The 14340-nt window shown below is 38.5% G+C and overlaps 3 protein-coding genes and 1 long non-coding RNA gene across 4 annotated transcripts; 2 read left to right on the forward strand and 2 right to left on the reverse strand.

Annotated features, from left to right (window-relative positions):
- Positions 1-289: 289 nt before the first annotated feature.
- LOC143369437 (uncharacterized) lies at positions 290-1600 on the reverse strand. Its single transcript, XR_013085407.1, has 2 exons — positions 1269-1600; positions 290-945 (listed from the first exon to the last, which is right to left on the reverse strand). It is a non-coding gene; the product is annotated as an uncharacterized LOC143369437 (long non-coding RNA).
- Positions 1601-1747: 147 nt separating this feature from the next.
- LOC143369421 (mucolipin-3) lies at positions 1748-6222 on the forward strand. Its single transcript, XM_076813319.1, has 4 exons — positions 1748-1897; positions 2002-2274; positions 3251-3536; positions 3631-6222. The coding sequence occupies exons 2-4, from the start codon at positions 2135-2137 to the stop codon at positions 5092-5094; spliced, it is 1890 nt and encodes a 629-aa protein (XP_076669434.1). The 5' UTR covers positions 1748-1897; positions 2002-2134; the 3' UTR covers positions 5095-6222.
- Positions 6223-6368: 146 nt separating this feature from the next.
- LOC143369422 (kelch-like protein 5) lies at positions 6369-10943 on the forward strand. Its single transcript, XM_076813320.1, has 9 exons — positions 6369-7241; positions 7390-7551; positions 7627-7940; positions 8777-8872; positions 8940-9129; positions 9193-9580; positions 9653-9865; positions 9963-10134; positions 10224-10943. Exons 1-9 carry the CDS (start codon positions 7013-7015, stop codon positions 10302-10304), a joined length of 1845 nt encoding a protein of 614 aa, XP_076669435.1. The 5' UTR covers positions 6369-7012; the 3' UTR covers positions 10305-10943.
- Positions 10817-14035, reverse strand: LOC143369428 (protein phosphatase methylesterase 1). Its single transcript, XM_076813331.1, has 8 exons — positions 13356-14035; positions 12998-13190; positions 12827-12936; positions 12516-12749; positions 12245-12310; positions 11323-11645; positions 11114-11246; positions 10817-11026 (listed from the first exon to the last, which is right to left on the reverse strand). Exons 1-8 carry the CDS (start codon positions 13427-13429, stop codon positions 11008-11010), a joined length of 1152 nt encoding a protein of 383 aa, XP_076669446.1. The 5' UTR covers positions 13430-14035; the 3' UTR covers positions 10817-11007.
- Between the last annotated feature and the right edge of the window lie 305 nt (positions 14036-14340).

Below are 14340 nucleotides of genomic sequence, written 5' to 3' on the forward strand. Positions count from 1 at the left end.
TTTATACAGCTTTCATAATGTTTTTGTATATCTAGTATATATAGTTCTAGGTTAGGGTTTATGGGTGTTTGTGTCTCCAGCGGAACTGTGTTACCGACCTGTAATTTGAGAACTGAATTAACCGAATAGTTTGTTGTTTTTCAAGTACCTTGAGGAGATTTGAGTAATTATTTCAATTCGAGTAGCTTCTCAGATAGCACAAAGGCGTTTTAAACACGTCTTCAAAACGGTACTGGTTAGGTGTAATATAAATTTAACCAACTAAATAGCTTTCAAAATAAGATTGAACTTAATAAGAATTCATTTTATTTATTTAATTACAATAGCTATACTTATACAATACTTATGTTAAATTATCTTTATGTTATACGGACACATTGTATAATCACATACAAAGACAGAGACAAAGTCTTGATCGTCTTCATCGATCAAACATATCAAGATTTTGACCGATGAAGATTTTCAAGACTTTCAAGACTTTAAACATTCAAGACTTTCAAGAGTTTTAAAACGATTGAAAGTGCTTCAGATCCCATCAAGATCGAGCTACTCCCTCACTATATCATACTATCTACGGAAGTGAAATTTCCATTAAAATTTTTTTGGAAGCTGCTTTCCTATCAGTTGCTTTCTTCAACCAGTTCTGGATTGACTCCTCTGTTTCCTTTTTGGGTTGTACTACGTTTGCTTCATCCTCAGCATCTTAAATAAGAATTTGAATGAAACATTATACATTAAATTCCACAGTAATCAATATCAGCAACAGTAAAATAAAGGTGATAATTATCTATTATAAACTTCGCTATTGTTAATTGGTGGAGTGGCGTTTCTTCCCTTATCGCCCCAGTCAGCTGTACAGCATTGCAATGTCATTCGTTATTAAAGAATAATGGGAACTCGGTTTCCAGCGCTGGCATTTTGAAGCTCCGCTGTTGTCGCGGTACACTATGAACAGAATTATGTGTATGTAGATTCTATCGTTGCGTATCCTGAGTTCAATTTTAATACAGATTATGCCTATGACGTTATGAATGCATATGCGTCCTTTTTTGGTAATTAAATGTGCGAGAATAGATTGCCTGATTAATATCTGATACTACTAATACTGCCAGACAAAACTCATTGTTTACTGCCACAAAATTATTGATAATAGTATATTATAAAAAGCAACTTTGCCAGGCTGTATCTCTGTTCCAAGTGCAGATAGAACAAAATCGTAGAGGAAAATTTTGCACTGTTTAATAAACTCTATCATCCTGCGCAGTTACTTTTTTCGTAGGTGCGGCGGTACACTTGAAAACTGCATTTGAACTCATTTTTTAAATGGAACCATACAATTTTGTTTACATGAATTTATTCCTTGCGTTATTCTGCGTATAAAAAGTATAAGGTAAGATAGTCGAAAACTCAATAGCTTACGAGATATTTAATTTTATTACGAAATATGCCAAAAGTGGCGCCCCCAAACGATGAAACTTCGTACTAATATTTTTTCCTATATAAAATTAAATATCTCGTAAGCTATTGAGTTTTCGACTATCTTACCTTATACTTTTTATACGCAGAATAACGCAAGGAATAAATTCATGTAAACAAAATTGTATGGTTCCATTTAAAAAATGAGTTCAAATGCAGTTTTCAAGTGTACCGCCGCACCTACGAAAAAAGTAACTGCGCAGGATGATAGTGTTTATTAAACAGTGCAAAATTTTCCTCTACGATTTTGTTCTATCTGCACTTGGAACTGGATCCCACGGCGCGCGATCAATTGGTTTCACAAACGGCCGACGCAGCGCGACGTTCAGTCGAGCTTCGTATGTGAAGTGGATGGCCAGCGATGGCTGCTGTTAACAACGTGAACTGTTTGCATTTACCTTCAATTACGTATTACAATACGGTACGTTTTGATCCTTCCACTTCCTCCTACATAAAGGCTCTAACCATCACGTGTGAAAACCTACTAGTGTCGTCAAGTAATTTTTCTCTCGTGTTGCTACGCAGATCAACGCATGTGAACAACTCGTCATTTCATCGTCCGTCGGAAACTGGGACGTCAATTCCGCGGGATAAGACCAGTTTCGGTCGTATTTGAGATCCGTTCAATTATATCGTTCCGAAAAGTAATTCATGCAAAATGGCAGAGTCACAAAAGAGGAACTTGAAGGAGGAGAAAAGGGGCAATAATCTCAGGAATCATTCGTGGAGCAATGGACCTGACAGCGAGGACGAGCTAGCTGATGAAAATGGACTACTCGACGAAAATGTCACTCCTAGGTTTGTGAATTGATTATAACTCTTTGAAAATCTGCCCTCGAGCGGACGATTAGTTTAGAAGGTTATTAAACTTCCTCGCCGTTTCATCTCGCGCGATCTCTAATCAATAACGGGCGTCAGTCTGACCTTTATATTGCTGTTTTCCTTTGTTAAGTGATGCATCGTTCACAATAGGGTATTGCTCTCGATATCATATCTTTGTGATGCGTTATTGAACTTTATATTCTCCTACTACTAGTTTCCCCCTGGTAGCTTTCGTCAAGCAACAGAACTCGAGGTAAGAGAATTTTGTAGAGCTTATGCTTCTTTTATAGTCGTGTCTGTACTTTAAGTGGTCATATACGTTTCTCAACGCTAAAATGTAGTCAATGTTTGCGAGTGATTCAGGGATAAACTATTAATCCGATTGGTTTAATTCTTTTTGTGTTTTATAGGTATATGTTTTATACCTAGTATGGTTACATACCTCAGGTATGAGAAGTGGAAAATTTTTAAAAGGGGCGGCGCCAGTAAACGTGTTCTACGCCACTGTACCTATACAACACAAAAACAATTAAACCAATCGGACTAACAGTTTATCACTGAATCACTCTCGAACATTGACCACGTTTTAGTGCCAAGGAGCGTATATGACCCATTAAACAAGTATTATTGCGTTCACTGTCATGAATAAAATAAAAGATACCCTGTGAACGTGCTTGTGATAAAGCAAATAACAAAGTGCTTTAGAAAATATCTCTTCTTATTTATCTACATTAGATACCTCAACAGCTATTACAATAACTGGGTAAATGTGTTTTTCGTTCACATTATTGGTGCAAAAACATGTACCATTTATATTGGCAGTTTGAAGGTCTCAAGCGTCCAGTTGCATTAAAACTATTGAGCGTAGAAGTGCCGACGAAGCATTTTATGCAATAGTTTTGGTTACGCCAAGAATTTTCTATTTGCATTGGAAATTTTGTTCTGTTTATAGTTATCATCAGTCGACTTTACTTGACGTGCCGATTGACAACATGACAATAATTTCAGAAGAGAAAATGCGTAGGAAGTTGAAATTCTTCTTCATGAACCCTATTGAAAAGTGGCAAGCAAAGCGTCGCTTCCCGTATAAATTTTTTGTACAAGTTGTTAAAATCGTATTAGTCACGATACAACTGTGCCTATTCGCGCATAATAATTATATGCACGTTAACTATGCTTGGGATAATAGGATAGCTTTCTCGCACCTATTTCTTAAAGGATGGGACGCTATTCAAGAGGTAACACATTGTCTACTAAACAATTATTTAGTTTAGAAAGTACATGTATAATAGCTATGATTATTGTATTATGTCTGATCATTCTTATTTTTAGGTACCAGCTTATCCACCAGCAACAGGCCCCTTGGCAATTTATAAACAGGATGATTTCTATAATACCATTGATTATGCTTTAGATGGCTACTACAATCTCAGTAACGCAATTGGATCTTATTCGTACACCGCGGAAGACAACTCGGTAGGCCCAGCTATCTTGTGTATGCATCATTACAAAGAAGGTATTATATTTGGTTTTAACGAAAGTTATGTTTTTGATAAAGAAATCGTACAAAGTTGCGTAAATATAACTCGCCAATTTTACAATCACTTTAATACAACAAAAAACTTATTGTCTCAACAAAGCATGAAGATAAATTTCTCAGCCCTTGTTAAGGCTCATTTAATGTTTGCCCTGAAAACGGTCAACTTGAAAGCTGCCGGACCCATGACACCACCCGATTGTTATCAATTCAATATTAAGATTACTTTCGATAATCGTGACTTCGATGGACAAATGTTACTCTCGTTGGATGCTGATCCAAAAAGGTTGCAATGTAAAGGCGATACGCGTTACGTCATGGATAATCATATTGAATCGGCTTTAAGGACGATACTAAATTTACTAGTAATCGTTATCTGTACCGCGTCTCTTGGTCTGTGCTCAAGATCCATATATCGGGCACAATTGTTGAAATTCGAAACCATGAGCTTCTTCAGGAAGACTTACGGCAAGGCGCTAAGTTTTGATGGGAGATTAGAGTTCTTAAATTTGTGGTACGTAATGATCATCGTGAACGATCTGTTAATCATCATGGGCTCCGCCATAAAAGAGCAAATTGAACGCAAACAATTCGGTACGGATCACTGGAACGTGTGTAGCATATTCCTCGGCACTGGGAATCTACTCGTTTGGTTCGGAGTACTGCGATATCTCGGTTTCTTTAAAACGTACAACGTCGTTATTTTGACGTTGAAAAAGGCTGCCCCGAAAGTTGCACGATTCTTAATATGTGCAATTCTTATTTATGCCGGCTTCACGTTCTGCGGCTGGTTAATTTTAGGCCCGTATCATATGAAATTCCGTTCGCTGGCCACAACTTCCGAATGCCTTTTCGCTCTAATAAACGGCGACGACATGTTCGCTACATTCACCTTAACATCGTTCAAATCCCCGATGTTGTGGTGGTACTCTAGGATCTATTTATACACGTTCATCTCGTTGTACATATACGTAGTCCTAAGTTTATTCATTTCTGTGATAATGGACGCTTACGACACGATCAAAATTTATTATCGCGATGGCTTCCCGAAGAATGATTTGCAAACTTTCATAGCCGCATGTATGGACGAAGCATCCAGCGGTCTCTATCGGGACAATTCTGACAGGAGCGATTTAACAGAGCTGATCGATCGCTTTTGTTGTTGTCGGAAAAGACCTTCTTATGGGTCATTCTCGGGTTCAAGTACAGAATTCTCAACGAAACCGGAACAAACGTGCGGGGGGGCTATCTGTATATAGTGCACTAATGGACAATAACGCATTAAACAAAAATTATGGTTCCATGGCAGGCACCTGACATTATAACGACAGTTTTGTCGCATAAAGTATTCTTACAAAATCACTATTGTTATTGCATTTGCTCTACAATAGTTTCTTTTTAGCTGCCATATTTTGTGTCTTAAACTTGCCGAAGATGTAAATACGAACAAGGATACGTTTATGTTAAGCTTTCTTAAATGTAAAAGTGAGAATATTTTGAATAGAATATTTTCGCATTCAAGATCGTAACGTTTACAATGATAACGGCGGTCATGTCGGTATTATTGTCGCAGTATGATTTGTAAAGTATTATTACAACTGAAAAATACTTGTAGATATATAACGTCTCTGCAGAGAGAAGTTTAATGGTGCAAAGCATAAAAATAACATGTATCTTTCTTTGGGAATGAGTATTTGTGTGTATGAGCAGAACTGTAATATGTTAAAGTCGTCAAAAGCGGTGATATATAATGCACAGTTTTCTCTATAGGGTGTTTCTGAACTGTTGGCGTAAACTGAGCAATAGAACTCGCAAAAAGTAATGAAATGTCTGTGTGAACATAGGTCCATTAACTAATTATCATGTGTACATTTATAATAAGCATAAGGGCTTGCTTTAAATTAATGCAGGCATCAGAGAAAACTCAAGGAAAGTGACTTAAAATAAACTATGTTCTTTACACGTGTTCTATTAACCAGTTAAGTTTGTACCTATAGTTCTGAAACATTTATTTACGTCAACATTCTTAACATACTGTTCGTAACTTTTCAAGAAAACCTGGAGAATTTTAATTCAAAATACAAAATAGTACAAAAAGGCAATTACATTAGAAACATCAGAATATGAATCGAAAGAAAAACGAAATGGTAAGGTATTTGTATCGATCATGAAATTTGCAGCATGTACATATGTAACAATTTCCTGTATCGCATTATCTTACAATGTGCAGCATACATGGCATCTTATATTTATGTAAGATTTCTCAATTCATAAACATTTTATTTGAAACGAACTAGCACAATGAAAAGAAAATGTGTTATCCAAAGAAATATATTTGTAATATATTTACAATGAAATACAATAAAAGCGTAACTTTTATCAACTAATATTCATTGCTGTCCCAGCTGTACCTTTCCCCTCCTAATGTTAAGTAATAAACAAATCGTTATCGTGAAAAATCTACGATTTCGAATGAGTCATAAATATGCAATGTGCACTTCGAATGTTGCTAAGTACGCGCACATTCACCTACCGAAACGGTATAACCTAGAATTGATTCATGACAAATGCCTGCACACATTTACGAATTAAAGTATGGTTGGCACCAGCATCAAATTCAAATGTAATCAAATACCGTGGAAATAAACTTCTTTAGTAGATCGACGTACCCTTTTAAGGTATTTTCATTACAAGAAGCGTGCCGTTAATTAAACGCTCCCTCGCTCTCGCTCTCTTTCTCCCTCTCTCTCTTTGTCCAAAAGAAAAGGCAAGTACTGCGATCGCATTTTTTCTCCAAACTACATAAGTGCTCCGTACACCAGAATTTCAAGCATCGATGCACTATTGATCGTATTTTCGGCTGACATTAACTCCCTCGTTTACATGCACTTTGTACAGAAATCTAGCCGTACACACGGAGTGCACTGACCCAAGAAACGAACAGAGCTGGTCACTGACCGTGCCTAAACGCGATTCACTGTTTACATCCAGTTTTACATTTTTGGAACTGTCAAGGTGAAGCGCGCCGTCAAGCATCAGTGCACGGCAGACAGTCGTTCACGTGAAGAATTAAAACTACTCTCGTCGGAGTTTTCGCAACGTCAAGTGCCTTGGAGGAATCGAATCGTGGTGTTGTCACTTATACGATTTAACTGTCAGAAGTTTTGTCGCGCGAGAATGTCGCGGATAGGCGGGATAGGTCATACCGGAGCGGGAACGAACAAAGGCGATCAAGACTTCCTGTTCCCGAACAAAGAAGCGTCTACCAGCGAGCACAGTATCTCTAGCATGGTCTCTATTTCGCAAGACGAGAATTTTCGCATGTCAGAGCATGCCGAGAACAGCCTTAGAGTGATGGAGAAGTATTTACACAAGCAACAATTGACAGATGTCACGTTAATTGCAGGCAAGCGGACCTGCAAATAAATTTCTTTGTTCTCAAGTGATATTTCTAACTTAATAATGATGCGTTTGAATATAAAATAATATGAAATGGAATTTAACGATTCAATGGGCAATTGAAAAATGCATCCGTTCTTTTGTTGATTGCTTAGGGAGTAGACGTTTCCCAGCTCATCGTTTAGTACTCAGCGCTGGCTCTGAATATTTCGCTGCCATGTTCACTAGTTCTCTGAGAGAATCGGCGCAAAATGAGGTCGAGTTAATGGGAGTGGACGGGGATTCGTTATGGGCTTTGGTCTGTTATTGTTACACAGGTATAATTTTCTAGAGAATGAGCTGAGGGATAAACGGAACGAGTGTAAGATTCATTTTATAATTTTCATGCATAGGCTGTATAGAATTAAGAGAAGATAATGTAGAAACTCTCTTAGCGACAGCATGTTTGCTACAACTGAATCCAGTTGTTAAGGCTTGTGGCCAATTTCTTAGAAAGCAGCTTCATCCGAGTAATTGTCTTGGAATAAGAATGTTTGCCGACACACAGGGTTGTACAGATTTATTAGAGCATGCTCATGCGTATACAACCAAACATTTTATGGAGGTCACAAAGAATCAAGAGTTTCTATTACTATCTGCTAACGAGGTTGCCAAGTTGTTAGAATCGGAAGATCTCAATGTTCCCTCGGAAGAAACTATTTTTCACGTAAGGGATTATATAATGTAGATTTTGAGTAATTAAGGGGGTAGGTTACCCTCAACAGCCCAAAATCAGGCCCTTCTTCAAACGCACATTCTAAAGTAATAAATGAATATAGAGGTAATTTTTGTTTTACTTTTTAAGCGTCATTTCGTTGACTTTAATGCGCAAAAAGAAAATTTTAAATATATTTATAGGAATAAAAGTTATAAATATAAATGTGAGAGCGTGTAAGCGATGCACCGTTTGATGGTGAACACGATTCCGGACATGTGCATTACCTAAAACACAAAGTAAAGGCATTTTTATAATCTGTAAGGCAGTATCCAGCTTGTGCAGGAAGCAAAATTTTGTTAAACAAATTAATACAATTTTTATGTTGATGTTTCTGATTTTCTCCTTTTTTTGGAGGAAAAATATATTTTTTTTTTTTTAAATTTATATTGAAAATGTACTCCCAATACATGGAGAGGGATAGTTTCCTGCAACTCCCTGTAAATTTTCATTCAAATCGTTCGAGCGGTTTTCCGAGATTTTATGTTCACGTTTAAAGTTGGACATCGTTATCCGATCTCATGCGCAGGCTCGTACATTTTTTACTGTAATTCCTTCATTTTTTAGAATTTCGGGGCCCGGTTGCGCTTAAAATACGTAGAAAAGATGTAGCTAGCGGAATATGCGAACATCCTAAAAACCAATTTTCGAAAATTTTTTAGGGTAACCTCCCCCCTTAAAAAGAAAAGTTACGCGGATAATTTCCTTTTCGATCTCAATGACTTATATCTGATTAAAATCAAGGCTTGAAGTGGTAGAAGAACTGTTACTGTTACTATTAACTTCAGGCACTTATGACTTGGTTGGAACATGATCCAGAAAATAGAAGGAAAGATGCGAGCAGACTTTTAAGTCTTGTAAAATTGCCCCTCTTGTCTCCTGCGGTGAGCCCAATACTATGATAGATTTGCAGAAACTATCTACTGAGTAGACTTTATTGGATTCATACAGTTTATAGCAGACAATATTGAGAGCAATGAAATGTTCAAAGACCAAAGAGTGGCGCAGGAACTAGTCATGGAAGCACTAAAATATCATCTTCTACCCGAGCGCAGACCGCTACTTCAATCAGGACGTACAAAACCCAGAAAGGCCACTGTAGGTCATATATTAGCCATTGGAGGGATGGATGCTAATAAGGGTAATGGATTTACGGGTGGACGAGGAAATGGTTATGTGCTCGACTGATTGTTATTTCTGTTAGGTGCTACTTCTATAGACGCGTTCTCTTTGCGCGACAACGCGTGGAAGCCAATAGCCACTATGAGCGGTAGGAGGCTCCAATTTGGTGCTGCTATTATTGACAGGAAATTAATAGTGGCCGGGGGGAGGGACGGATTGAAAACATTAAATACCGTAGAATGTTTTGATTTCTCCACATTTACTTGGAGCACATTGTCTCCTATGAATATTCATCGCCATGGGCTAGGTGTAGCTGTGTTAGGTGGACCTTTATATGCTGTTGGTGGTCATGACGGTTGGAGTTTCCTCGACACGGTAGAAAGGTGGGATCCAGCTACGAGACAATGGAGTTCTGTTTCACCTATGTCTACCCAAAGATCTACTGTTGGTATCGCCGTATTAAACGATAAGTAAGCCACGAATTCAACTGATACATATACAATTATAGAATCGTTGCATTATCGTGCGTATGTGTTTCTTAGATTATACGCTGTTGGCGGCAGGGACATAAGTTCGTGCTTAAATACCGTAGAATGTTATGATCCGCACACAAATAAATGGACTCCGTGTGCGCCGATGTCAAAACGACGAGGTGGGGTGGGTGTAGGTGCAGTGAATGGATGTTTGTATGCATTGGGTGGTCACGATGCACCTGCCACTAATCCCAATGCTAGCAGATATGATTGCGTCGAGAGGTATGTATACGTGTGTCGAACAAGAGGCAATGAAGGAATTACGATAGAAAAGTTGACATGGGTATAAATATTTTCTATGATATTTGACAATTATTAGGTATGATCCTAAAACAGACACATGGACAATGGTAGCGCCAATGAGCGTTCCTAGGGACGCGGTTGGTGTTTGTGTCCTCGGTGATAGATTAATGGCTGTAGGAGGTTATGATGGTCAACAATACCTCACACTTGTCGAGGCGTACGATCCTCATCTTAACGAATGGGAACCGGTAAGGATAAATTCGAATAAAAAATCATTTAACTCTGAAATGTATAAATAACATCGCAAAAATGTATATCACGAAATACCATATTTCAGGTTGCCCCTTTAAAGGCTGGTCGTGCAGGACCACCGTGCGTTGTCATAAAAAATGTAACTGGTTTCGGATTTGACAATTAATGATGCAGCCTAGCATGCTCTCGGGTATGGAATTTAAAAACGAAACGAAATTCCTGAAATCGAATGATGCATGGATTTATAAATGTCATGATTATGATAATTAGAAAGCAACGTTAACAGCGCCCATAAACTTTCAGTACGGATATCGAAGTACTTATTCGTATCGTATTGAAATTCGATGCGTGTGCACAGCCGCGAATTTGTATATATTTATACTTGCGATTTTGTATGAACATAAAGTATTATAAATTTTAAAGTGAAATAACTGTAGAATAACATAGGGCAAATTCCATATACGCGCAAATCGCCCGCCGCGATCGCGGTCTAATAGAAATCACGGGCGATTAGGGCGTAAGTGGAATTCGCCCATAATAGACGTAAGAATCTTTTAGTAAAATCTTTTTTATTATATTTTTTACCCACATCTTTGTACAGATGACAATGCGCCTTCATAAACATGATACATTACATAGGTACAGTATGCGTGCGTCGAGATGATGAAACAATCAATGTGTGTAAGAACAAATTTATTTTTCTTGTCGAGATAATGTTTTTATTTACACATGTATTCATATATATATATATATATTTTTTGTGAACAGATCTTTTTTAAATAAATAAAATGCTCGTTTTAACTAATTTATTGAATTCCTCGTAATTATATTATTTAACAAATTCGCCCTTTGTACCGTTTCGTGTAACCCTAACAAGCTGGAAATGTTCTGAAATATACATTAAAAGTGTAGTGTTTAAATGCAAAAGTATGTAATAGAATCTATACTTGTCCTAATTATTTCTATAAAGCTTACCGTGGAAAGTCAGATGCTGGTTCCGCAAATTTCTGCCTAACCATAAAGGTAGCGATTGCTTCTGCTACTTTGTCTGGAACATCTTCGTGTACCGCGTGCCCGCAGGCTGGTAATACTTGCATTTGGAATTTGCCTTGTAAAAGAGAGAATAATTTTAATATTCCTCATAAATATTCCGTATAAATATTTACGTTCGTTACGAGTTGTACCTTGCATCTGACCAAGAGTGAGCTCTCGATCTAATCGATCGACACCGGCCAGCAATAGTACCTTTGGAACTGATACATTCAGGAATGCTGTTGACAAACCTTTGAACCACCCAAACCAATGTTTTTCAGTTTTGGATAAGTCTATCCTCCAGACATATTTTCTAATAGCAGCGGTGGCAGTAGGTGGAGGTGGCGGTGGCATATTTACGGATTCCTCTTCTTGGATAATATCTTCCCGCAAGATCACGGTCTCCGTATTGCTCTCGCACGACGAATGCGATAATGAATCGATATCGTGGGTCGCTAATTTATTTGTTTCGATGCTAAAATCGTGAAAAATGTAACATTAGGGGTCGTCCTTAAATTACGTAAGGCTTTTGGGACGGGGGGAGGGGGTCGCTAATTTTTTACGTTTTCTTACAGGGGGGGGGAGTCAAGTAGCGTCTTACGTAATATTTTATATATGTTTGTGTGTTTGTCTGTCGCCTAAAAACTTTCGAACGATAAATTCTGGGATCACGAAATGTGCCTCAGCTCATTATGCCCGACTAATCCAGATGAATGTACCATTCTCACAAAAAAAATTTGTTATGAAATGAGAATCTAAATTTCGGGCTAAGCCGAGTAGTAAAGCTAGTTTTCAATAAATACAAATTCTATCATTAATGTTCCAGAAAAGTAGTTTCAGTTTAAATTTCCCAAAACCGAGTTAAATGAATTATATAAAGCTTTAAAAGAATTTGAATAACTGAAAAAATTAAATGTAAAGAATATTACGTAAGAAGGGGGTTGCAATATCAAATCTTATGAATTCTTGTACTGGGGGAGGGTGGGGGTAAGAAATCGCCAAAATTACCCTTGCGCAATTTAAGGATAGCCCCTTACTATAGATTACATAGCGTACCCTTAAGTGTATACTAACTTTTTTATTTGTCCAGGGACTGACACCTTAGCTGACTGTATGTTATGAATTTGACCACTTCGTACACTAAAATGTGGATAAATGAGCGCTTTGTATTATACAACACAGATATGTAATAGATTAAACAAACGAATAACATCTTAGTGTGCACAGGATCAGCCAAATAAAGCATTTCTTCTGAAAAATGTGCTGAGAATAGCAAACTATATCAACTACAAAAAGCTATATAAAAGCAGAATATGTTTCTTTTAGTAAAACAAGAAATACTAACCACCATTCCACAGCTTGACAAATAGAACTAAAACTAGATGGCCGAGATCTTAAAAAGCTTTGCATCGATGCTAGTGCGTCGATAGCAGTTCCTTCGACGACATCGATTACTCCCAATCCACACAAATTCACGATTAACGGCGCAGCTCTTACAGCTACCGCACCACCCATACTGTGACCCACTAGAATTATACGACTGTCTTCAGCTACAGCTTTTATAATCTCTGCGACGTCCCTGAGTAATCGAGTAAAAATGCGGCATACAATATATAATACAAAACTTCTGCTTCGTCCGTCCGAAATTCGACTTACTCTGCTAACGTGTCCGCGGACAAGTCCTCCTCGTTTGTTGTACTTGTATCCCCGTGACCTCTAAGATCGATAGCCATAACTTTACAGACTACCATGGCCATAATTGATTTCTAAAACGTATAAAGTATGCAAGCTGTTCTGTAATTCGTACGCTTGCTAATCAATACCTACAGTGAATTCGGCCCATGTTAACGCGCTATAGCCACCCCCATGTAATAATACTAACAGCGGTCCCTCTACTCCCTTGGTATAAATATGAAACGTATCATTTCCTATAGCCACATCCTTGGAATGATCGAAATACGGAACCCATTGAACGGGCTCGTAATCTCTCTTACGTTGAAATCCCTTTGATTTGCTAACTCTATGAATGAAAACAGTGAGAATCATTTGCGTTAATCAACCTTAACGTTCATGCACGAAATATACGTCGAGAGTGGGCCGCTATTTATCCACTTTTTATAAAGAGCTCGACGCTGGCGAGATCTCATTGAAAGTTTCAGATTTGTACAGTCCATCGGCAACTAACCTCGAGCCGATTCCAAAATTGACACCCGATGGTGGCAGTTTCGATTTTAAAATCGACTTTTGGAGGGAAGACATCTTAGTATCAGCAGGCGTCTCTGCTTTTGTAATAATACTGCTCGTGATCACAATTGCTCTTCACAAGTCTCATAGGCACATCACAAACTACTTATATTATCGTTACCACAATCACAATCGGGAGAACGCTAAAATCGGGCTGACAGCTTTAGCACGGACTAGGTACAGGGTAGACCTAACACCTTATGGGAGTTCGCGTGACGCGAGCTGATATACCGACTTCGTGAAAGATCAATGGTAACGACGCGCGCACTGTGCGTTTAAGAACAGTCACTTTGATACCTACATTCCCTGAAGTCGGTAAAGCGCACGAAGTGCTCTTTTTCAACAGTGTACCACAGAATTCCCTCGCTGTAAGCTCGTCGTTATTCCCAACGTTTCTGCTTCGCGCATGCGTCGCCGAGGATGACAGCGAGAATAAATGGGAGCGAGTCAGAGGTACTGGGCTCAGGCAAAAACGTTGCTTCGATTATTCAGCTTGTATAAAATGCTGTGTCGTACCTTTTCAGTCTCTTTAACCCGAAGCCAGGCTTCTGCCTGGGCAGATTTAGCGTACGAGACCTGTTCCATGTGTCGCTAAGTTCGGGCGTTTTTCATTGCAAGCAGCTCCGAGCCTTAAGGCACGTTTGATCTTTAACATATCGCCTCTACCTTTCTGTTTTCAATACGTAGCTGCAGCAGAGAATTTATTGCCCTTGTGGCGTCTCTCCTTACGAATGGTGTCGCAGACGAAGCTATCGTACACCGATATCAATGGTCACTGGTTAGCCAGAGGGATCTGACCAGATTCCAGCGGGTCTGGATTGTGCGTGGGGGAGCACGTGTGCATTTAACGGAAATTAAATGCTCGAGGCGAGAACTCCAGCGCGCAAACGTGGCCGTTCTCCCCCTTGCTGTGCTCCGGCCGCTGA

Source organism: Andrena cerasifolii, chromosome 5, assembly GCF_050908995.1.
Source record: "Andrena cerasifolii isolate SP2316 chromosome 5, iyAndCera1_principal, whole genome shotgun sequence".
Lineage (NCBI taxonomy): Eukaryota > Metazoa > Arthropoda > Insecta > Hymenoptera > Andrenidae > Andrena > Andrena cerasifolii.

Excerpts from the sequence above, each read along its gene's own strand:
- LOC143369428 (XM_076813331.1), bottom strand. The coding sequence starts at position 13,429 with ATGTCTTCCCTCCAAAAGTCGATTTTAAAATCGAAACTGCCACCATCG. Across the intron at positions 13,191-13,355 it reads AATTTTGGAATCGGCTCGAG|AGTTAGCAAATCAAAGGGAT; the intron begins GTTAGTTGCCGA and ends TTTCATTCATAG. Across the intron at positions 11,646-12,244 it reads GTCCCTGGACAAATAAAAAA|CATCGAAACAAATAAATTAG; the intron begins GTTAGTATACAC and ends TCACGATTTTAG.
- LOC143369421 (XM_076813319.1), top strand. The coding sequence starts at position 2,135 with ATGGCAGAGTCACAAAAGAGGAACTTGAAGGAGGAGAAAAGGGGCAAT. Across the intron at positions 2,275-3,250 it reads GACGAAAATGTCACTCCTAG|TTATCATCAGTCGACTTTAC; the intron begins GTTTGTGAATTG and ends TTCTGTTTATAG. Across the intron at positions 3,537-3,630 it reads GATGGGACGCTATTCAAGAG|GTACCAGCTTATCCACCAGC; the intron begins GTAACACATTGT and ends TCTTATTTTTAG.
- LOC143369422 (XM_076813320.1), top strand. The coding sequence starts at position 7,013 with ATGTCGCGGATAGGCGGGATAGGTCATACCGGAGCGGGAACGAACAAA. Across the intron at positions 9,866-9,962 it reads AGATATGATTGCGTCGAGAG|GTATGATCCTAAAACAGACA; the intron begins GTATGTATACGT and ends GACAATTATTAG. Across the intron at positions 10,135-10,223 it reads ATCTTAACGAATGGGAACCG|GTTGCCCCTTTAAAGGCTGG; the intron begins GTAAGGATAAAT and ends ACCATATTTCAG.